Source organism: Phyllostomus discolor, chromosome 1 (assembly GCF_004126475.2).
Source record: "Phyllostomus discolor isolate MPI-MPIP mPhyDis1 chromosome 1, mPhyDis1.pri.v3, whole genome shotgun sequence".
Taxonomy (NCBI): domain Eukaryota; kingdom Metazoa; phylum Chordata; class Mammalia; order Chiroptera; family Phyllostomidae; genus Phyllostomus; species Phyllostomus discolor.
Window position 1 is genome coordinate 126,591,933 of NC_040903.2, and position 24,773 is coordinate 126,616,705.

Genomic DNA, 24,773 nt, shown 5'->3' on the forward strand with positions numbered 1-24,773 from the left:
CATTTAAAACTGAGATACATTGGACTATTCAGAGCAAAAATACAATATGTTAATAAGATATGTAGAATATAGAACAATAATCTCACAAAGTAGGAAAAATGGTAAAGAAATTACACTATAGTAAGCTTTGTACATTGTTCACATAGTATATTATTTTAATACCAGTCAGGTCAAATTAAATATGAATACCATATTCACAACAATCATGTATGAAAAAATACAAACATTATGTTTCATTTTTTAGAAAAGTGTTAAAATAAAATATTTTTGCACACACATATATATGTAAAAATAATATTGGGTTGGCCAAAAAGTTCTTTTGTTTTTTCCATCCTAAAGATGGCCTTAGTACTGTTTAGTTGTCTTGAACTTATTAGAAACAATTTTGTTAGATTTTATTGTGAGCTGTCATAAAAATGTGCATTAAAAAACATCAAAATTGGTGAATTTTTGTATAGCCATTTTAATATTGAATATAGAAGAAAATATACATTTTCAGCACATCATGCTTTATTATTTCAAGAAAGGTAAATACAACTAAAACACAATAATAGACTTGCACAGTGTATGGAGAAGGTGCTGTGACTGATTGAATGTGTCAAAAGTTGTTTGCAAAGTTTCATACTGGAGATTTCTCACTGGGCAATGCTCCACCTTTGGGTAAACCAGTTGAAGTTGGTAGAGATCAAATTGAGACATTAATCAATATCAAATCAACATGATACCACACAGGAGATAGCCAACATACTCAAAGTATCCAAATCAATAAAATTATTAATGAAAATGAAAAATATCCCTTTTATTTTATGGAAAAAACTAAACGGACTTTTGGGCCAACCCAATATATAAGTGCAGCATATATTTGTATATATAATGAATTCATTTAATGCATATACACATATATACACTGTGTATATATACACACATTTATATATAAATACATATAAATTGAAATGTGTACACACATTTCTTTTTTTAAGATTTATTTATTTTTTTAAGAGAGGGAAGGGAGGGAGAAAGAGAGAGAGAGAAACATCAGTGTGTGGTTGCTGCGGGTCATGGCCTGCAACCCAGGCATGTGCCCTGACTGGGAATCAAACCTGTGACACTTTGGTTCGCAGCCTGCACTCAATCCACTGAGCTACACCAGCCAGGGCCACACAGTTCTACTGAAACACTAGGATGTGGAAATATTTGAAGGCTGTTAATTTTGCCTACCACACAAGCATACTCTTAAATATATAGGACCCAACACAATTAACTCCCCTATTTTATTACAAAATCTTTTATTACAAAATCATAATCATGTAATTCTATAATGTTACAATACCACACTGAGAACATCATGTGACATTTTAAGTGAAATGCTCAAATTAAAACTATAAATTATTACACCCATATTATTACCCTACCATCCACACTAAAGCAGACCTCACGTCTGCTGGACCCTGTATAAGAGGGAACCCCCCAAGATAATGGCATTATCCTATGGAAGGTGGACCCCTTGCAGTATAGGCTTCCAACACTAGGTAAGTGTTCTAGAAACCCACCTGGATCTGTGTACCAGCTGGCATTGTTGTGAGAGACTGCTTTTGGCATCAGTGAATTTTTTTGAAGACTCTTTCAGTGCCTTTGCCCATTTCATGGTGGATGATTTACAAGCACACCTGCCCACACCATGCTGAATGTTCAGCAGTTTTTGAACAAAAGCATCATAACTCCCATGCCCCACACTCCCTATTCACCCAATCTCACCCTGAGTGACATTTTTGTTTATTTTCTCATATGAAAAAAATTCCTCAAAGGGAAACATTTTTCCATTGTGGAAGAGGTGAAACAAAAAACAGCAGAAGCAGTAAAAGGCATCAAAATCAATGAGTTCAAAAATGGTTTTGAGTAGTGGAACAAGTGTCTTAAATTACATTAAATGGAGACTACTCTGAAGGTGACTGAAGTTTAAACATGTAAGAATAGATATACTTTTTTAAGATTTTATTTATTTATTTTTAGAGAGGGAAGGGAGGGAGACAGAGGGAGAAAAACATCAATGTGTGGTTGCTGGGGATCATGTCCTGCAACTCAGGCATGTACCCTGATTGGGAATCGAATCTGCTACACTTTGGTTCGCAGCCCGCGCTCAATCCACTGAGCTACGCCAGCCAGGGCTGATATAAAATTTTTTATAAATAAATTCCAGGGGTTTTGGGTTCCCCCTTGTACTATCATGCCTCACTTCTAAGTAAAGCTTCTCTTAATATAATTTTTCCTAATATGCCCAATGAACACCAAAGTATGAAACTGAGTACACTATATGGAATAAGTTTTCACAAAAATATTTTTAAGAAGATTCCAAGCTACTTTAGTTATCTAGGAGTAAGCTCCAAAATCTACAAGTACTTAAAGTTTTTTTCAGCCTAGCTCTTCATTTATAGGGGCTACTTGTTAAAATTGATGAGGGAACAATTTGAAGACTTTAATGGGATAAATATGTGTTAAATAAGGATACATACTTTTTTAAAAAGTGCAGGAAAATCTGCTTAAACAGCTATAGGGAATATAACTTAAACATTGCTGGTTTTTGCAATTAAAAAATAACATCTTGCCATTTAATAAACTGTTACTATGTGTGGAGCACTACACTAAGATTTTTATGTAATCACTTATATAATCCTCATAATTCTATGGAGTTGTAATTACATAGGAGGAATTTGAACTTTGTATAGGTTAGACAACTTTGCTGAGATCACATTGTTAAGACTTGACAGACTCTGAAGCCTGTTTTCTAACAGAGGCAAAAAGAGTTCTGCCAATCAACTTTAGTGGGCATCTGAACTACTTGGAGGTTTCTAATCAGTAGATCTGGGGATGGTCCCAAGAATTAGCATTTCAACAATTTTGTAGTTGCTGTTTGTCTGAGGATCACACTTGAGAACCATAGTCTTTATTCATTTTTTCTAGGAACCATGAGAAAACATTTGGATGTTGTTCTTTGTGGGGGCTCCGTCCACAGCCCTCCCACCCCCCGTCTGCCACAGATGAGAATAAGTCTACCAAGACACGATCTGCTTGGGGAGGAAAAGTGACCAATCTCTCAAACAAGAAGGGCCAAGAGCCTTTTCCTCAATGGGCTTTTATTAGGTTCATTTTGCACAGGAATGGAGGTAAAGCTCATTAATCATTGTCAGGCAGTAAGGATCAACTAATAGATAACAAAGAACTCTGAGGGCCTATTTTGAGTCAGATAGCTAAAGAGCTATGAAACTTTGAGGAACAAACTCACTTCAGACTTGGACCATTATCATTTAATTGAAAGCATTATAAACAAAGCAGGTTTCACAGGATTTTACATATTCTTTCTTAAGCCTGATCACTCTGGGGAACCCACTCTTTCCAGCATAGGTCTGTACCACCCTCTGTCATTGTTTTAGGCTTAAGCTATTGTCTCAGGCTTAAGTCAGGCAGGGGTAGTAAGGCAGACAAGAGATTAGAAGACTTCTCACAGACAGGATGAGGACTCAGGCTTTGTCAAAGCTGAGGGGTGAGGGTCCATCACCCCCTTTTGCTGTAACCCCCCAAATCCTTCCTTGTGGGCCTCCCACGTGATTGTGCCTGATCTTAGATCATTCCCCCTTTTAGGGAATCTTACCCATCATTGGCTAACCAACCAAGCATTGGGGGCCAGTTATGGATGAAGTAAAAGGAGCAGAAGCCACACTCCTGCCAGGGAAATAAGCTTTGTCTCCTTAGTGTCTTACGGTCCAAGGTTGCCCACTCAGCCCTAGTCATGGGGGGTGGGTTACAGCTTCTGAAACCAGGCAAGGCAGTTCCCAACATTGTTCAACACACTCTATATAAGAAAGCAAGAAACACATGATAATTTTATGAAAAACATTCATCAAAATATATAGTGTTAAAGGTATCAAACTTCTTTCATCTGGAAAGATTTAATAAGTAGAAAACGTCACTCCCTAAATTTGTCTAAAATAATGTGTTTCTCTGTTAAAATTACTTTGTTACAACATTTGTTAATTTGTGTGAAATATGATCACATTAGGACATTCTTGAGCAAGGTCAATAGTGCACCCTCTTTTAACCACCAATATGAGAGCCCTAGAAAAATAGAATTGAGATTTCATTGAGTTGGTTTGCATTTTAAGGTAAATAATAACCCCTGCCCCACAATCTTTCTACACACACACACAGAATCCATGTCATTGATTATTGTCCTGAGCACACTTTTCCTTTTGTCATGATATAAATCATTCCTAACTAAGCAATCGAGAGTAAGTGATGAATCTGTTCATTGGTAGCTGACTGTTGAAAGCACAGGTTTTTTGACTCAAATTCTACAGTCCTATGTAGATGTATTAGTTTTCACTGTTTAAAGAAAACTGGTATCTCACCAATCTTCTTGAAAATCTCCAAAATGAATGTCTTGTGTAGGGTAAAGATGGTGATGGGGATGCTGTAGTGGAATTGGATTTCCTTATCTCAGTCAGGGTGGGATGCTGAAACAGTAGAAGCCAGGTAGATACAGTTTATATCCAGAGACAAGATGGACATAACTAATGCAATAATATTGATCTGAGTGTTGATATGCAAGACTCTGTGATGATATTTAGTCAATTACAGAGCCCCTAAAAATGACATAACTAGATGTTCTAAAGTGTTTATTTGACATTTATAAGCAGCAAAGTTCCAGTTCTGCTGAAAATAACTTACCCCCAGGGAGCCCACTGAACTGGAAATTCATGTTCAACCAAAGACAGTTGGTAGACAATGAGCCCTTCAAATGATGGTGGGGGGAGGTGTCCATGTGCTTGAAATAGAACAGTGCGATAAATCCACACGTATTTATATATGAATCTTTTCACAAGCCTTATTCAATGGCATTAGTAGCCAGCTGTTAGGTTAAATGTGTTTGCTGGAAAGAAAAATTCATAGCCCTTCTATGGGTTATTTGATTTGGGCTCTTAGTTGATGATGGTGGTACTTGGAGACTTTATTCACCATTGTGGTCCAACTTCAAAATGAAGCTTAAAGATATTTAGGCAAGGGATGGTGTCTCAGCTCTAGTCAATCTTATATTGTTCTAGTGAGAATACAGCTGCATTTTTTTGACCAGTGTCAACATGCATATTGTGAATTAAAATACTTAGTGACAGGAAGAATCTCGACCTGAGTCTCTTCATGACCTGTAGAAGGGATTTTATGATAGGAAAGGCAAATGGAAACCACTGGAACTCCCCCACTTTTCCAATATGAAAACCAAAACCAATGCCACGGCTTTAGGTATATTCCTGATATTGAGCACTACCAGCAGAACCTAAAAGATGCAGTACTAATAAATGCTCCCACAGCCCCACAATACCTCACCTATTCACCCAGGGTAGAAATCTAAGTGATCATAGAAAATGACAGTAGGTTATTCTGTGCTAAATGAGGTGCTGATGCTAACAGCAGCTTTGATTCCAGATGTAGATACTCAGTGGGGGATCCACAGTCTCCAACACTAGTTTAAAGCTTTTAGCCTAGAAAATAGTTTTATATGTCTGTCCCCAATCAGTAAAGAAAATAAGAAAAGTAAATCAGAAATTGATCCAACACTGAGCTGATCCATTACAATATGCTAATTGGACCTGAAAATGTGGAAGTTGCAAATACCCTATATATCTTATTAAGATATCTACACCAGAGATTGAGGGGTATGCCTCATAGAAGCTTGGCCAAAACCATCAATGAAGTTTTTAAGGTCTGAGAAACGTTGGTTTATATCTTCTAATGTGAAAGACAAGTTGTTGGACCTCTGAATAGTTTTGCCTACAAATAACATATTTAGGCAAGCTGCTTCAGTCATTTACTGGGCAACTTGTAAGACTAATCAGAAAAGAAGCTGAGATCTGCAGTGCATTTTTTAATGAGATGTGATGGTAGTGGGTGTCTGGGGCAGACGGAGATGATCTAAGGAGCCTCTGGAAACTTCAATAGAGAATTGCTGTGAAGACTTTGGGGTTTTGTAATAAGGCCAAGTTCTGTGTTGCCTACCACTAATTTTATGTTAAAACATCTCCTGCCTTTCTACTTGGCCCTAGTAGACCCGAGTGGCTGTGGGGTACAAAGTAAGTATACAAATCAAACTACCATCAGAAATTGGATTTATATAACTCACCATACTGTAAAGTGATGTGTGTGATGACATTTCATTATAAAATTGAAATGACAGATTGATAGCAGTCTACAATTGTCATGAAAGATACAAGTTAATTACACAAGTAGGTAATTCATTTATATGGTATTGAGTACTACTACTTTGTTGTATCTCTGTCAATCAGACCCATGTCCTCTGACCAGTTAATGAATGAAGAAAATAACAGGCCTGGTTTAAAGATGGATCTAATAGGCCTGGTTTAAAGATGGATCTATACCATATGCATTTTCTAAACCAGAACTAGGTGGATACTTCACTCAGAACCACTCTTAGGTGAGAAGAATTTCAGATGTTTCTCCTGGTTACTTGCTTGTGTGAAAGGTAAATGAAAACAAGAATTAAAAAGATGGGTGAGAAGTCCTTTGGAAAACAGGCATGTAACTGGGATCTCTTGTAATTAGCACATAATGAGAAAGATATTAAGTATATTTTTGAGATGTATCTGTTGCCAAGGGAATAATGGGTTTGTATGGATTCCTTACATTACTGTTTCACATGAATGAAAAACACTATCTAAATGAACTTTTTTCTTGCAATCTAAAAAATCATGTACAAGTGAATATTTCTGGTTCTTTGTCCATAAATCTTAGTGCTTTTAATATTTTTCTGAAATTCCCTGGAGTACTGTCTCAAAGATGTATGTGCAGAGGGCAATATGAAATTATGACTGTTTTGTTGGAAGAATATTTGGGAATATAATTAAAAAGATTTCAACTAATGTATTAAAAGAATTGTCATAATTTAGTACATTTCTTTAGCAAAATTGTCCAGTGACATGATTTCAAGAAATAATATTGTTAATTGTGGAAGGTAGCCCGGCTATTTCAGACATTGCACAGGACCACAGTGAGGAAGCCCCTCAGCCCCAAATCCAGCATCCTGCCCCCCAGAGAAAATTGTGACACTGGCCTCTGGGTGAGCAAAGCAGAAACTGGAGGGGAGCCATGTGTGTTAGCCATACCAGGCATATTTTCCTTCATTTTCCTAAATGGTTTTTCAATACATGAATGTTACTAAAATAAATTTATTGATTAGAAAGAGAGAAAATGCTTTTCAGTACTTTTCCAAATATAAACTATATTTGATATTGAGCAAAAGACATGTCCTATTGAAGAATAAAAACAAGTGTGATGATTCTAATAACTTGAGATTTAGAAACAACAAAAATAGGAGATACTAGAAGAATAAAGGCCAGTAGTTGTATTCCCAATAAGAATTACCACCCATTCTCTTTAAAAGTACCATTTGATTTCATCTTCTGTTCTTTAATGCATATATTTTGCTGTTTCTCTTGCAATGCCATAGGTTGAAAAATTTTAACTCAGTGATAAATGAAGGAGTGTTAGCAAGATCTGCATTTCAATTTATATTATTGACATAACTTTTACTTGAGTGAATTAAGGTAGAAATATATCAAACAGATACTTTGGAGACCATAGATTAGGAAAGGCAAGAGTAAATGTCATTTATTATCCATTTTAATCTTATTTTGCACTTAATTAGGACAGCTTCATTCAGTAGCAGAGCTCTGACATTAATCTTGTTTTCTGAATATAGATGAAATATGAGCTTAATAAAAATTTTGTAACATCATCTTTAATTCAAACAAGATTTCTCACCCCTTACAGCTTTAGCTACTCCCTGCAGTATGCTAATGTCAGTTATCATTTGTCTCTATAAAGAAATTTGAGAACATAAGAATTCTTATTTTCTTGCATAAAACATATTTGAAAAGTTTCATCTATTTTCTGGTAGATAGTTTCACATAAAGTGTTACATATGAGAAGTTTAAATGTGTTATGTGCGCATAAAGAAGGACATTGAAAGATTATTTTAATTTTTGTGGGGAAAGCAGATATACAATATGAAGAATTATGTGATTTGAACTTCAATTTTTGAAGTAATTTTTATTAAATTGATATTCTTAATTATTTATGTATTTCCATAGTTTTTACAGCTATTCAGAATGCCCTGTTTATGGACTATCTGTTTGTGGACAGATATTGGTTATAGACTTCTATTCCATTTATTCAAACGCTGTTTCTCAGAATAAAAATGACTGGCTGGATTAAGGGAGAGATAAAAATGTTCATTTTTCATCTACTCATTATCACAACATATTCATTAAACATACATATTTTATTGAATATTTTACTAAAACCAAATCATGTTTCTGTTTCAAATTAAGGAAGAGAGATTGAGATCACTTTTATGTCATCTCTGTACAGTTTCCTGATGACTCTTCATAGTGTTTTAAATAAGGCTCTGGCTTAACGGTGTTCTTAGATTTCTCTCGACATGTTTATTACTAGGAAAATCACTTTTCTACAGACTTACACACACACAAAAGTTTACTATTATTTTCCCATGTAAGAAACATTATAGAATTAACAGAACTGAGTATTTGTAGGTTCTTCCTCTAAATAGAAAGTTATTTTATTATACTAAATATTGAACAGTTTTGCTCAAATAAGTTCTGTATACATCAGTCCCAGAAATGAGATAGAGATTTTAGAGTAACTGGAGACTGTGGGCATTCTTCATAGTAGGTCACCAAGTTTGTAATCAGAATTTACTTTTAAGTTTAGTTACCTTAAATCTTTCTTTGTGTATTATTAATGACTAACTTCAGGTTTAAAAAACCACTAGAAGTTTTATACATGGTATAAACTGAGCTATGATGTTTTTAAATGCTTCTCCAAAAGTTGTTTCCCCAAAATATTGCTCCTTTTTCCTTTGATGGACTATTTTCTTCTACTTTCCAACATACATTGACTTAGACAACTTAGGTGATAATTTTAAATTTTATCTGGTGTTTCTTGTGTCTGCTTTGCTAATAGACTGGTCCAACTGATTCCAGCCAATGCAAGTGCAACCTGACCCAGTTCTATCTTTCTCAAGTACATTCTGGTCATACAAACTGGTTCCATCCTGTCACGAATGGTTCAAAGAGCTTCTCACTGATTTATAACAACCTATAGTATTTATATCAATAAAAATTGATTTTCATTAAAATAATAAAAATGTCTAATGCATCAGACTTTTATCCAGATTGAAGCTTTCTAATTTTTTCTGATTAAAAATATTTTATGCTTAAAAGATGTAAGCAAAACCAAAAATTATAAAGAACAAGAAAACTGCCTCAGAGAGCTTATCACTCAAAGTTAAATATACCTTTTTAATACTTTGATAAACAACCTTTTAAACATGATGGGTTCATATACATGAGATTTCCAACTTATAGTATAATATCATTCATCTATTACTGATTATTATTTTGAAACATGCTGTTGTTTACCCAATAACACACCAGGGATAATTTTTTTGTATTTTTGATCATAGATATGTATAATCCTTTTGAAGATTTGTATAAAATCTGATGAAATGTAAATGCTGCATTTTATCTTGCCAGTATGTTACTTATGACACTGCAATTTATAGTTTTATTATACAACTTGAATTTCCTGTATCATGATGGGAAACAACTGATGTGCTTAGCACATTTGACCTGTAAATAGCATACGATTCTATTCCATTGTTCTATATGTCTATCCTTGTGTCACTGTGACCCACTGAAGTGTGCTCACCTGCCTGCAGTAAATGCAGAATGCTGTGGATGGCTTATCGAAACACAAGAAGGACATACACAGAGACAAGCAGTTTCTGTGGGGAAGTAAAAACAGAATGTCCACTCTCTCTCTCTAGCGGGGAGAGCACATCGTATCCATTCCCAAGCAGATTTTTATTGAGAAAACAGACTTAGTTTGTGGATTCATAGTCTGGCAGAAAAGATCAAAAGATGTAGGTGACTTACAAAGGTGCAGACAGAACTCCTGCTGTGATTCTGGGCAAAGTTTGGGGTCTTTAACATATGAAAGGACTACAGGTTCCAAAGGTTTCCTGCCTGTGCCTTTAAATTCCAAGTTAATAACATCCTCCAGCAAACAGATCTCACAGGATCTTGCATATTCCATGTCCCAGGCCTGATTACCCTGGTGGTCCACCGTTTCTGGTCTGGGCTGCCCCTGCAGGCCTGAGTTAACAGAGAAGACAAAGGCAGCCAGGAGACTTGGATTTCTCACAAGGACTCAGGCTTTGACAAAGCCAAGGGGGCAGGGGTTGATATCAATAACCCCTTTATTTCCATAGCCCCATGAGTCTCTTCCCTTAGGGCTCCCCCACATGATTGCATCTGTCTTAGATTCATTCTCTTTCTTAGAGAATTTTTACCCATCATTGACTGCTGATCATGCAAAAGGGAAGCCAGGCATTAGAACAGGCAGCATTCATGCCAGGGAAATAAGCTTTGTCTCTTTAGAGACTTCTGGTTCGGAGGTCTTTCACTCAGCCTAAGTCATAGGGGGTTACAGCTTCCTGAGACCAGGCAGTGCAGTCCCCAAAAACCCACTATTGAATATTATAGCCATTGGTAAAATCTTAGACTATAAGTCCTACCACATAGTTATAAGTTTGAGATTATTTTGGTCTTTCTAGATCTACTATTTTCCATGCATGTCTAGAATGAACTCGTTAATTTCTACATTTTTACCTGATGCCTGGAGTTCCTAAGGGGTTTTGGTCCAGAAAAAGTCCACTTACAATTAATGTTATGATGTGTAGCTTTAGACTTTTTTTCATGTAAATAAATGTGTATATATGTGTGTGTGTACATATGTATATCTATATACAAGGGGGATCAAAAAAACCTGAAATTATCTTCTGGGGGCAGGCCCCTTGTAATAGGTTTCTCTTGTTAGGTGAGTATTCTAGGAACCCATCCATATCAGTGCTCCAGCTGGTGCTGTTGTGGGAAGCTATGTTAAGATTCAGTGAATTTTTTGAAGACTCTTTCAATGGGGTTGCCCATTTCTTGATGGGTGATTTATATTGTACCTGCCCACAGCACACTGAGTGTTCAGTAGTTTTGATAAAAAACTGCATGGCCCTCATGCCCTACATGATCTAGCTCCAAACGTTTCAATTTGTTTGTTTGTTTGTTTATTTCCTTGGATTGAGAAAGTCCTCAAAGGAAAACATTTTGCAGATGTGGAAGAGGTAGAACAAAAACCAGCAGAAGCACTAAAAGGCATCAGAATCAATGAGCTCAAAACTGTTTTGAGCAGTGGCAAAAATGTCTTGATAGGTGTATTGCATCAACTGGAGAGTACTTTGAAAATGACTGAAGTTTAAACATGTAAGAATAATACACAATTTTTATAAGTAAATTTGGTTTGGGAGGAGTCCCCCCTTGTATAACTGAAAGTAGGCATTTCAATATGTTACACTACCTTCCCAAATTCTATATTACAGCCTAACAGTTTTATTCAGTCTATTAAATAATATTCTACTTACTTAGATATCACTGTTAGGAGGTATGTTCAACCTTCCAAGTTTTGGCAGAGCCACGTATAGAAATGCAATACCTATACTATAGTATTAATACAGAAATGAAGGTCATATCCACAAAAAAGCTGACCAAAGCCACAGCAAAATTAACTTTTTATTTAATGTTAACCCAGTATAGTTTTATAATGTTTACTGAGAAAAAATACTTGCATTTCTAGTTTATAATTACTTGAACTTATTTTTTCTCTTTATTTTTTACTGAATTTATTGGGGTGACATTGTCTAATATAAGTATATGGGTTTAAGGTGTACAGTTCTATAATACATCATCTGTGTATTATATTTTGTGTTCATCTCCCAAGTCAAATTTCCTTCCATCACCGTTTATACCCCTTATATGCTCTTGTACAAGTTTTTTTTTCTTTTTTGCTAGATCCTTTTACCTTTGTCACCTACCCCCTCTAAATCTCCACCCCTCTGACAGCTGTCAGTCTATTCTTTGTATCTATCAGTCTTTTTATTTTGTTAGTTTATTTCATTTATTAGATTCCACACATAAATGAAATCATATGTTACTTGTTTTTCTCTGTCTGACTCATTTCACTTAGCATAATATTCTCCAGGTTCATTCATGCTGCCACAAAAGGTAAGATTTCCTTCTTTTTTTAATGGCCAAGTAGTATTCTGAATGCTTCAACTAGAACCCAACTTCCATCCCAATGTATACATAGTAGAAAAAAAATACACAGTTGTTGAGAGACTGTTCAAACAGTGAGAGCTTCCATGAAATGAGATATACACTGGTTTAACATATTGTAGACAATTTTTAACTTGTTTATGGAATCATGTACCCTAGTATACAACTTATAAAGTTGCCTGTTTTAACCATCTAGAATATATCATTATATTATCATCTTCATAGAGGTTACAAAAATTAACGGTATATCAAAACTTCCCTTTTTCATATTTATACCAATAGTTTCTAAGCTTTAACCAAGCTACTCACTTATCAAATGTTTCACATATTCTTGAGATCATGCTGACATAGTATTTTGTAATTGTTGCTTTTATTTAATATATTTGAAAGATAGCCTTTATTCAATATCATGCACAAGAAAAATATATCAATTCAGCTGTCTTTCTGAAATGTAGAAGTTTCACCAATTAGGCATTTGCTAGACTATTTTCACTGTAGATTAGAAAGTTGTAGTAAATACACAATAAAATATTCTGAGAGCTCACAGTCACAGAATTTATAAAAAATGAGTGTTAAATGACAACAGTGACAACACAGAATTATTTGCAGTCTCCATTTGATCTTTGAATGAAATCAAGCAGAGGCTTCTTGGAAGAAAAATATTGTCTGATTGTGGTTGTACATCCTAATACTTAATCATTGAGAATTTAGCTACCACACACCTCATGGGGCACTTACTCATGGGATTAAAGTGCTTATGTGACCCCAGAAAGTAGATTGTCTAAAGGTGAATCCATGAAATATAATCAACAATGTTGGAATGTGATTTTGCACAATGAAGCTATGTAATATGTTAGGAACAAATATTTTACATAAGGATTCAAAATTCAGGATTATTACAGGATTACATTTAAAACATTCTAACAAACTTGTTGGGCCATTCATAGAATGATGGAAAAATTGTATTTTAAGAGTCAGTGCAGGTATGTTGCTATTGTTCATTATCATTTTGACATTTACATATACAAAATAAATAACAGAATCATATAATTAGTTTTAAAAAAGGAAAAATATAAACCTGAAATAAAGTATGCCTGGATTCAAATCTCCACATTGGTATAGAAATTGTGACCTTAGGCAAGCTTTGTTGTTTTTTTTTATTAGTCTCTATGTTCTCTTTTTAGTTTTAAAAATATTTTATTTTTTCATTTTTAGAGAGAAGGGAAGAGAGGGAGAGAAATGTTAATGTGTGGTAGCCTCTCACATGCCCCCGCACTGGGGACCTGGCCAGCAACCCAGGCATGTGCCATGACAAGGAATCAAACCAGCAACCCATTGGTTAGCTGACTGGTGCTCAATCCACTGAGCCACATCATCCACATCTACATTCCCTTTTTAAATTAAGTACTAAAGTAACTATCTCACAACACATAGGCAAATGGAATAGGATTGAGAACCCGGCATTAACCCTCTGTGCATGTGGTTAACTAAATGGTAAACTATTTAACAAGGGAGTCAAAAGCAGCCTTTGGGGAAAAGATTGTCTCTTGAAAAGCAGTGTTGGAAAAACTGGACAAACACTTGCAGAAAAATATAATTGGACCCCTATTGTACATCACTTACAAAAGATAAAATGTGTAAAAGATTTAAACATAAGACCTGATACCATAAAACTCTTGGAAGAAAACATAGGGAAGACGCTCTTCCATATTGGTCTTGGCAATGACATTTTTTTTAGGTTTGACACCAAAGCACAAACAACAAAAGAACAAATCAACAAGCAGAACCACATCAACTTAGAAAGCTTCTAAACAGCAAAAGAAATAATCAATAAAATGAAAAGGCAAACAACAGAATAAAAGGAAAGTTTTACAAAACATGTATCAGACAAGGATTAACTATCCAAACCATATGAGGAACTCATACAACTCAATAACAACAAGAACAATTAATTCAAAACTGGGCAGAGGAAATAGATATTTTTCCAAAAATATACACAAATGGAAAACAGGTACATAAAAGATTCTCAACATCTCTAATAATCAGGGAAATGCAAATCAAAACTACAATGAGATGTCATGTCACACTATTAGAATGACCGTCACCAAGAAGACAAGGTAAACAAGTTTTGAAAAGAGAAGAAAGAACCCTTGTATAATGTTGGTGAGAATGCAAATTTATTCATTCAGCCACTATAGAAAGCAGTATGGAGTTTCCTTAAAAAATTAAAAATAGATCTACTATATGATCTAGCAATTCCTCCTGAGTATATACTCAAAGATATAAAAACAGGATATCAAAGATTATATATATTATAATGTATATAATTATATTGTATGTATAACATCCCTTCATATATATATGAAGGGATATTATTTATCCAGAAGAAAGAAAGATGTCCTGCCTTTTGCAACAACATGGATGGATCTTGAGGACATCATGCTAAATAAATTAGAGAATGAAAAATCATTGTATATTACTTGTATGTGTAATCTAAAAAAGCTGAATTCATAATAACAGAGAGGACAATGGTAGTTACTGGGGGTGGGGTGAGGGGATCTGAAAGATGCTTGGTAAGGATAGAAATATGTAACAAGTAGCCAGTAAGTCTAAAGATTTCAGGCAGCACAGTAGTAAATAGAGATAATAATATGATATTATAATCATCAAACTGATTAAGACTAAATTTTAATCATTTCAACCACTAAAAAGAACTGATAACTGTGTGATATGATAAAGCTGCTAATTATAGCTACAACAATCATATTACAATATATAAATATATTAAATAAATGTGTGCACTTTAAATTTCACAGTGTTATATGTCAAATATATTTTGATCAAATAAATAAGTCAGCAAATAACAGCAGATACAAAATCTTGCTCAAACTTGAATTCCCCTCAGGTACACCATAATGGAGGCAAGAAGGATTAAGAGTGCAGATTAAGGAGTCAGCTGAGGTTCTAACCTTGGCCCCACCTCTTACTGCCTATGCAATCCTGAGCAATATGACTGGATTTTCTGCAAATCATTTTCTTCATCTGCAACGTTTTGAGGGTTTAACAAAACACTTTTAAAGCTCACTGTCTAGCACAAAGTAAGGACTCAATAAATGTACATTTTTGTTTTTGTTATTACTATCCAACTTCTTCCCTTTAGTTTTTATCCAAATAATACCACAGTCATTCTTACTGATTCTGATTGAAAAAATCCCTAATATTTTAATTTAGGCATTTAAAAAGAGTCATATCAAAACTATTTTCCTAGAAAAACAAGTACATGAAAAACACGTTTGCACATAGTTTCGAATACCTCACAGATTCCTGAGCTGAAATGCCAACCACAGTTAACTACTTTATTAAAGGCACTTTGATGATTAGGCTTACAAAACAAACAGAGATATCCTGTTGTTTAAATAAAATTATTCTTTCTTCAAAATTAAGTATGACAACTACCATGTAACACCCCTCAGTAATTTGTACACTTAAATTACATAGTCACCAAAATTATAAATCATCCAAATTGGACCTCCTATTGAGAGTAAGGAGGAATGCTATCAATCACATCAGGAAATAGGCATAAAATGACATTATCCCTGGAAAACTAGAACTTATGGTCACCTTGTATAATGCATATATAGGTCACCATTAAAAACACAGAAAACTGTGACATTATCTTTAGCTTTTATTCATAAGAATTGCTAATTCATATGACTTTTCCTATCACTTTTCCCCTTAGGTTTCAGTACCATTATGCCCAATGTAAAAATAAATTTTTGACTATGACAGAGTTAATCCTTGGATAAAGAATGTGTGCAATTAAGCAGCACTTTCTTGTAAAGGTTTTCTCCATCTCTGAGAAGATGAGATTCTTAATTGAAATAGGTATAATATTTTGAAAACTATTATCAAAAATTCAAGGAAAAGCAACAGTGTCTTGGTTGTCCTGGGATCCGTCTCCTGATTCAGCAGGGTTTGGATGAAACAGACCTAGGGATGCCTCTTCTTTCCAACTACCCTCTATCCTCTTTTCTGTCACCACCATGGAAACTATCTCAGCTAGCCTCAGTCTGCAAGCAGGCACCATTTTTTTTACCTTAATTCTTCCTTGCTGAACAACCATGAGCCCCCAAATTCGCCAGAATTATTCCACAGAGGTGGAAGCTGCAGTCAACCCCCTGGCCAACCTGCATCTGTGGGCTTCCTACACCTACCTCTCTCTGGGCTTCTATTTTGACTGGGACTATGTGTCTCTGCAGGGCATGGGCCACTTCTTCCGAAAATTGACTGAAGAGAAGCATGAGGGCTCTGGGCATCACTTAAAGCTGAAAAACCAGAGGGGTGGCTACATTCTTCTCCAGGACATGGTGAAGCCTTCCCAAGATGAGTGGGGTGAAACTCAGGACTCCATGGAAGCCACCCTGGCCTTGGAGGAGACCCTGAACCAGGTCCGTTTTGGATCTGCATGCCTTGGGTTCTACCTGCACAGACCCTCATCTCTGTGACTTTCTGAACAACCATTTCCTGGATGAGGAGGTGAAACTCATCAAGAAGATGGGAAACCACCACACTAACATCCCCAGTCTGGCAGGCCCCCAGGATGGGATGAGCAAGTATCTCTTCAAAATTCTTACCCTTAAGCATAACTAGGAAACCTTTGGACCCCAGAAGGCTTTGAGGAGCCCCTCCACATTGCCCTGGTGTCTTGCTTTTGTCTGAAACCACTAGACACCCTCTTAACAACCCTGGAACCCTATCCCATGCATTGGAACAAATGGTAACAACAAAACTTTTTGCACACCCCCCCCAGAAAATACTTAAAGCATTTTCTTTTTAAAAAGATTTTATTTAGTTATTTTTAGAGAGAGGGAAAGGGAGGGAGAAAGAAAGACAGAGAAACATTAATGTGTGGTTGCCTCTTGCACGCCCCCCACTGGGGACCTGCAACCCAAGCATATGCCCTGACTGGGAATCAATCGTCAACTCTTTGGTTTGTGGGCTGGCACTCAATCCACTGAACCGCACCAGCCAGGGCTAAAGCATTTGTTTTAATATGTCCAGTTCAGGCCAGAACCTGGGAACTCTGTGGGAAAGATCTTAGAAACTGTCGATAAGAAGAGATCAGTTTAGTACTGACATGTCTAACCTGCTGGCGATGAAAAGCTCAAAAGATATCCCTGATACAAAATCATTGTAAGGAACTGCATTGAAGAGCAGTTTGGGATAAGAAGAAGAGTCAAGAGTTCTATGACAACAAATACACCAGTCTAATTAACCACTACCTGACTCAATACAGCATAACTATTTATTCTGTTCCTCAAATGCCCCTACTCTTGGGATGAAGAATGGCTGTGGGATACAGGTAGACGTGTGTCACTAGGGAAATAGAGAAGCCAAGTTCTCATGAGCACAAAGCCAATAGGTACTTTGAATCAACGTTTGCTTCTCTTGTAATCCCATACCATATCTGCTCAAGGGAAGATGGCATTATCTACACAAGGTTTTCCAAGTTCCTTCTCCCTTATTTCAACTTTGCTCAGAACTGCAAAAGTATTTTAATGGATTTTTTTTGGTATGAAATACTATCTTCATTCTAACATACAGCTCAGCAATTCTGAATTGGTGTGCCACAAGAATTTTTAAAACATGCAATATCTGATTATTTAGTCAGGGACACTAACCTCTTTTCCTTTATATTGCCAAATAAAAAAGATGACAACACTCAACACAACAATAGCCATCCTCTGTGAATAAATCAAAACTATACCTGTTTTTTTTTTTGTCAAGCTGGCAAAAAATATATTTTTGGTGTGCCACAGAATTCTAATTAGTATATATGTGCCACAAGAAGAGAAGAGTTGAAAATCACTGATGTAGCTGACTCCCCAAAAGATTCCTGCTCAAATAAAGCCACAATTATACAAAGCCACTGTTCACAAAAACCCAAGGGTTTACTGTCTAGAGATTACAAAAGAAAAACTTTCCATCAAGACACAGGTCCAGAAATCAGCAAAACTTCATTTTCTCCATATTATACTGGGTTTCATAAAACCCTCTTAGATTCAAAGAGAGGAAAAGCCAATCCCCTCACTCCATGGGAGGGACTTCTATATGCTCTGCACAGAGTATAACGTTAGTTCAAACATGCAGATTATGGAGGAAAATTACAATTCAAAGCCAAGATATATGACTTATTAGAAATGAGGTTTTAGGAAATTCATTAGACATATGATTCTTAGATTGCATAATAGTCTTATAAGGGCAAGGAGAAGACTACATAAGATAATGCATTCACAGTGCTTAGCCAATGGCTTGCCAGAGCAGACACTCACTAAAAGTTAGTTATTGTGCCCTGGCTGGCGTAGCTCAGTGGATTGAGCGCAGACTGCGAACGAAAAGTGTCGCAGGTTTGATTCCCAGTCAGGGTACATGCCTGGGTTTCAGGCCATGACCCCCAGCAACTGCACATTGATGTTTCTCTCTTTCTCTCTCTTTCTCCCTCCCTCCCTTCTCTAAAAAATGAATAAATAAAAAAAGTTAGTTATTGCAATCTATCGATACAATTCAGCACAACCATTTATGCTGTATTTTGCACTGTGGCCCAGGGGTTTGTGACTGGGGACAAATTTTTCCCCCAGTGGGCATCTGGCGATTTCTGTAGACATTTATGTGTGACAAAACTGGAGAGATGCTGTCTCTGTTGTAGATGGTGGAGCTGCTAACCATCCTACAATGATGGGATAGTACACAGAAAAGGACCCTGTGACTCAAAATGACAACAGAAACACTTTGTTAGCAAAAATGATCAATGTAATAGTTATAAATACTCTCCAAGCTTCCTGTTTCCTTGTGATTCAAAATAGTCCTCTGTGTAAAAACTCCTCCTGTTTAACACTGCTGGAAATGCCACATGAGAGGCTCCATTCAAATGGAATTTTCTCAATGAAACCTTCAGTTTTCCTTAAACCAAAGAATTTTTTCTATCCTGAGTACTCTCAAAGTACTTAATACAATGATGGCAATCTAACCTCAGTATTCTGTTCATGATCATTTATACTGCCTCTGTAGTTATTTTTCTTTGTTAACATAGAACATTTTTATGCCAAAGAGCATGTCTTAATTATCAGTGAATATGTCCTTTTCCATTCATCATTCATTGTTTATAATATTTTGAGTGAACTAGAAATTCAAGGAACATGGTTTTGGAATGAGGATAATGTTGGCCTTATAGAATGAGCTTGGGAGTTTTCCCTCTTGAATTTTTTGGAATACTTTGAGAAAAATAGGCATTTGAGTGTTTGATAAAATTTCAGCTGTGAAGCCATCCAGTCCAGGGCTTTTTTTTTCTGGGAGTTTTTGATTACTGCTTAAATTTCACTAGTTGTAATCTATGTATTCAGATTCTCTGACTCTTTCAGATTTAGTTTTAAAATATTGTATGTTTCTAGTAATTTATCCATTTCTTCCAGAATGTCCAATTTGTTGGCATATGGTTGTTCATAATATTTTCATACAATCCTTTGTATTTCTTTGAAATCAGTTGTTATTTCTCCTCTTTCATTTCTGATTTTATTTTTTGGGATTCTTTCCCTTTTTCCCTTGATGAGTCTGGTTAAAGATTTGTCAGTCTTGTTTATCTTTTCAGAGAACCAGCTCTTGCTTTCAATTATCTTTTTTATTGCTTTTTTTAGACTCTATTTTGTTTAGGTCTGTTCAGATTATTGTAATTTCCTTCCTTCTATTTATGTTTTGTTTGCTTTTTGACAGTTCTTTTAAGTGTAAAGTTAGATTTTTTTTTTGTTTGAATTTTTTTTTTTGTTTCCTGAGGTAGGCCTGTAATGCTATGAATTTCTGTCTTAAGAATGCTTACTCTGCATCCCATAGATTTTGGGTTGTTTTCTAATTTTTATTTGTTTCAAGGTAACTTTTAATTTCTTCTTGATCTCATTGTTAGCCCACTCATTGTTTAGCAACATGTTATTTAACCTCCATGTCTTTGTGCGTTTTTCAGTTTTTTTACCTGTGGTTGATTTCTAGTTTCATATCATTTGGGTATGAAAAGATGCTTGCTATATCAATCTTCTTAAATTTATTGAGATATTTTGTGTCCTAACATGTGGTATATCCTGGAATATTTTCCATTTACATTGGGAAAAAAATGTATATTCTGCTGCTTTGGGGTAAAATGCTGTGACGATATCAATTAAATCCAACTGATCTGGTGTATCATTTAAAGCTACAGTTTCCTTGTTACTTTTCTGTCTGAAAGATCTATCCATTGATGTAAATGGGTTGTTAAAATCCCCTATTTTGACTGTAATACTGTCAATCTCTCCCTTTATTTCCATCAAGATTAGTTTATTTATGTAAGTGTTCCTGTGTTGGGTATATAAATTTTTCTGAGTGTTATAAGTTTTTGTTGGATTGCCCCTTTTGTCATTATGCATCTCCTTTGTCTCTTAATATTGCATTTGCTTTAAAGTCTATTAAACAAATTAAAGGCATTACAAAAAATAATATTACAGTCCAATGGTCATGATGAACATAGATGCTAAAATTCTCAATAAAATAATAGCAAACTAGATTTGCCAATACATTTAAAAGATCATAAACCATGATCAAGTAGGATTTATTCTGGGGATGCAAATTTGGTACAATATCCACAAATCAGTATACATAATACACCAAATAAACACGAGTAAAAAATGAAAGATAAAAATCACATGATCATATCAATAGATTAAGAAAAGGCATTTAATAAAATCCAGCTCCCATTAATGATAAAAACTTTCATCAGAGTGGAAATGGAACATACCTCAGCATAATAAAAACCATATATGACAAAACCACAGCCAACATCACACTCAATGAGCATACACTAAAAACACTTTTCTTAAGATTGGGGGAAAAGATACGAATGTCTGCTTTCACCTTTATTCAATATAGTACTGGAAGTCCTAGCCACAGCAAGCAACTAAGAAAAAGAAATAAAAGGCATCCAAACTGGAAAGGAGGAAACAAACTGTTGTTATTCAAAGATGACATGATATTGTACACAGAAAACACTAAAGACTCCATGAAAAAGCTAACAAAGCTAATAAATGAATTCAGCAACATTTCAGGATTCAAAATTAATATTCATAAATTGGTGTCATTCCTATACACCAATAATGAATTAACAGAAAAGGAAATTAAGAAAATGATCCCATGTACTCTTACAACAAAAATAAATAAATAAGGTACTTAGGAATAATTTTAAGCAATAGATAAAAGACCTACATTAGAAAACTGTAGGACATAGAAGAAAGGAATTAAGAAAGATACAAATAAGTGGAAGCATATACCATGTTCATGGATTAGAAGAATTAACATTAAAAACGTCCATTCTATCCAAAGCAATCTATAGATGCAACACAATTTCTATTCAAATAGCAATGACGTATTTCACAGATCTTGAATGAATGTTCCAAAAACTTATATGGAACCAAAAAAGATGCCTAATAGCCTCAGCAATCTTGGGAAGGAAGTACGAGATTAGAGAAATCACAATACCAGATATTAAACTATATTATATGACCATTGTAATCAGAACAGCCAGGTACTAGCATAGGAACATACACATATAAATCAATGGAATAGAATAGAGAGCCCAGAAATCAATCCCCAACTATATGGTCAATTAATATTTGACAATGGAGGCAAAGTGTACAGTAGAGTAAAGCCAGTATCTTCAATAAATGGTATTGGAAAAACTGGACAACTACATGCAAAAAAATGAATCTAGACCACTAGCTTATGTGACACACAAGAATAAACTCAAATTGGATTAAAGATTTAGGTGTTAGATGCAAAACTATAAAAATCCTAGCACACGTAGACAGTAAAATCTTAAACATCTCTTGCAGCAATTTTTACTAATATGTCTCCTAAAGCAAGGGAAACAAATGAAAACAAAAAACAAATTGGACTATATGAAACTAAAACTTTCTGCAGAGCAAAAAACAAACCACTAACAAATGAAAAGGGAACACACTTGATGGGAAACATATTCTCCAACAATTCATCTGATAAGGGATTAATATCCAAAATCTATAAAGAACTTATACAACTCAACACCAGGAAGACAAACAATCCAATTAAAAAAAAATGGATAGAGGACTTGAATAGACACTTCTCTAAAGAGAACATACAGACATATGAAAAAATGTTCAACGTTGCTAATTATCAGAGAGATGAAAAATTAAAATCATAATGATATATCACCTCACACCTGCTGGAATAGCTATCATCAATAAATCAACAACAACAACAAAAAACAATTTTGGGTAAGGATGTGGAGAAAGGGGAGCCCTAGTGCACTGTTGGTGAGAAGGTGGATTGGTGCAGCCACTGTGGAAAACAGTATGGAGGCTCCTCAAAAGATTGAATGGAAATGCCTTTTGACCCAGATATCCCACTTCTTGGAGTATATACTAAGAATCTCAGAACATCAATTTGAAAGAATAGGTGTAATCCTATGGTCACAGCAGTGTTATTTACAATAGTCAAGATCTGGAAATAGCCCAAATGCCCACTTGTTAATGAGTGGATTAAAAAAGTTGGGTACATTTACGCGATGAAATACTACATACCCATAATAAAAGAATGAAATCTTATTTTTCATGACAGCATGGATGGACCTGGAGAGTATTATGCTAGTTGAAATAAGCCAATTAGAGAAAGACAAATACTATACGATCTCACATTTGGAATCTAAAGAACAAAATAGAAACAGAGGAACAGACACATGGAACAGACTGACAGCTGTCAGAGAGAAGTGTGGTGGGCAGATTGTATGAAAGAAGATGAAGGGATTAGCTAAAGAACATATATACATAACCCATAGGCACCGACAACAGGGTGGTGATGGCCAGAAGGATCGGGGTTGGGATAGGTAGGGGCAAGTAAAGATGTGGAAAATGGGGACATTTGTAACAATTTCAACAGTAAAAACAAAGGAAAAAGAAGGTCAAAGGTATACTTTAATTCATTCTGGAACGTTAAACTGCATTAAAAGTATGTGATAAGTAAAGAATTTGGAATTTGTGGAAATTATTTGAAAATCTTAAGTACATAAAGAACTTTTATTGGATAATCCACTTCCATTATAATATCATGGTTTATTTTAATTTCAGTTTTGGGATGCTATAGATTTCTCAATACATCTGGGTACAAGTTGAAATTGATGAGATTTTGATACATGAAATAGCTTTCTAGTTACTCAGAAAAGTAAAGAATGCTTTTTCTGATTGAATTTCTAAAATGCCTCATATAGAATAATTTAATTTCCAAATAGTTTACCAGAAGACATATAAATATTAGGACCAAATGAGGAAAGACTAGCATGATGATCATTGAATTTATTTTTACTAAAATGAAACTGTAACATTCATCTAAATATAGCATTTATTCATAAGCACTGAATCAATTCTTACAACCTCTTTAGCAGATTGCCTGTGATGTGCATCAACTTCTCATTCCAAGCTTATCCAATAATAAACCTGTTGCCTTTCTCTTCTATATTGGTAGAAAGGTTGGCAACAAATTTTGTTATTAACTGTATTTCCCCAACAGAACATTATTAAGAAAGTGAAGTAAGAAGCATGTGGAAGGTCTTGAGTGCAAAACAACACTGTTCATTAGAATTTCAATGGTAGCAATATTGGTAATTTTAAATTTTCTAGTAACAACATTAAAAAACTACCAAAATAAGATCAAAATCTGATCTATACTTTACACTCTTGGTGTTTCCTAAATTAAATGTTAAAATGTATTTGAGATTATTTAACTATATTTAGTTTTTTTCCAAATGTACAAGTAAAACCAAGAGCATAACCAAGCTGTTCCACATATAATTAAAAGTTTTCCAATAACTTAATCAATTATTTGTTTAAAATTAATGTTTTGAAAATATAGTGTTTCATTCACAGTGTCCCCACTACAAGTGCTTCAGATCTGCTTGTGTCTGACTAGTGACTACCACATTGGACAGCACAGGTGCAAAACTTGAGTAAATGGTATCAGCAACAGGAGATGGAACAGGCAATCAGCAACACTGCAAGACAGTCTCCAAGCAAGAGCAGCAGTTCTGGAACTGTGGATTAAAAGAGATAGAACCCAGGGAACTGCAGAGGAGGAACACAAAGATGCTATGTAGAAGATCTGGAATGATGTTATGGAACACATATGAGGTGCTCTCCCAGGATCCATAGCACTGATTTGGGAAAAATTAGGAAGGTCTCTGAGAAGAATATTAAAGATGCCTTAGACACAGTGCTTCTATTATATGTTCTTTTTCTGTCACTTTGCATTCAAAGCAGTGTAGTTTAAATGACACAATTGTTAAAGGAACATTTCTTTGAGTAAAAATGAGTAGAAACTGTGGGGGTGTCTAAACCAAGAAAACAATACATGAACATTCATTTGATCTTTCAAATATATGTTAACATTAATAGTCCCGTGATGAGTTTACCATCTGCTTTC

General features: G+C 35.0%; 1 protein-coding gene across 1 annotated transcript; it reads left to right on the forward strand.

Moving 5' to 3' along the window:
• Nucleotides 1–16,345: 16,345 nt before the first annotated feature.
• Nucleotides 16,346–16,901, forward strand: LOC114493109 (ferritin light chain-like). Its single transcript, XM_036025309.1, is given in 2 exon segments — nucleotides 16,346–16,699; nucleotides 16,701–16,901. Coding segments are annotated over 2 exon segments (528 nt in total). The 5' UTR covers nucleotides 16,346–16,372.
• The last annotated feature ends 7,872 nt before the right edge of the window (nucleotides 16,902–24,773 follow it).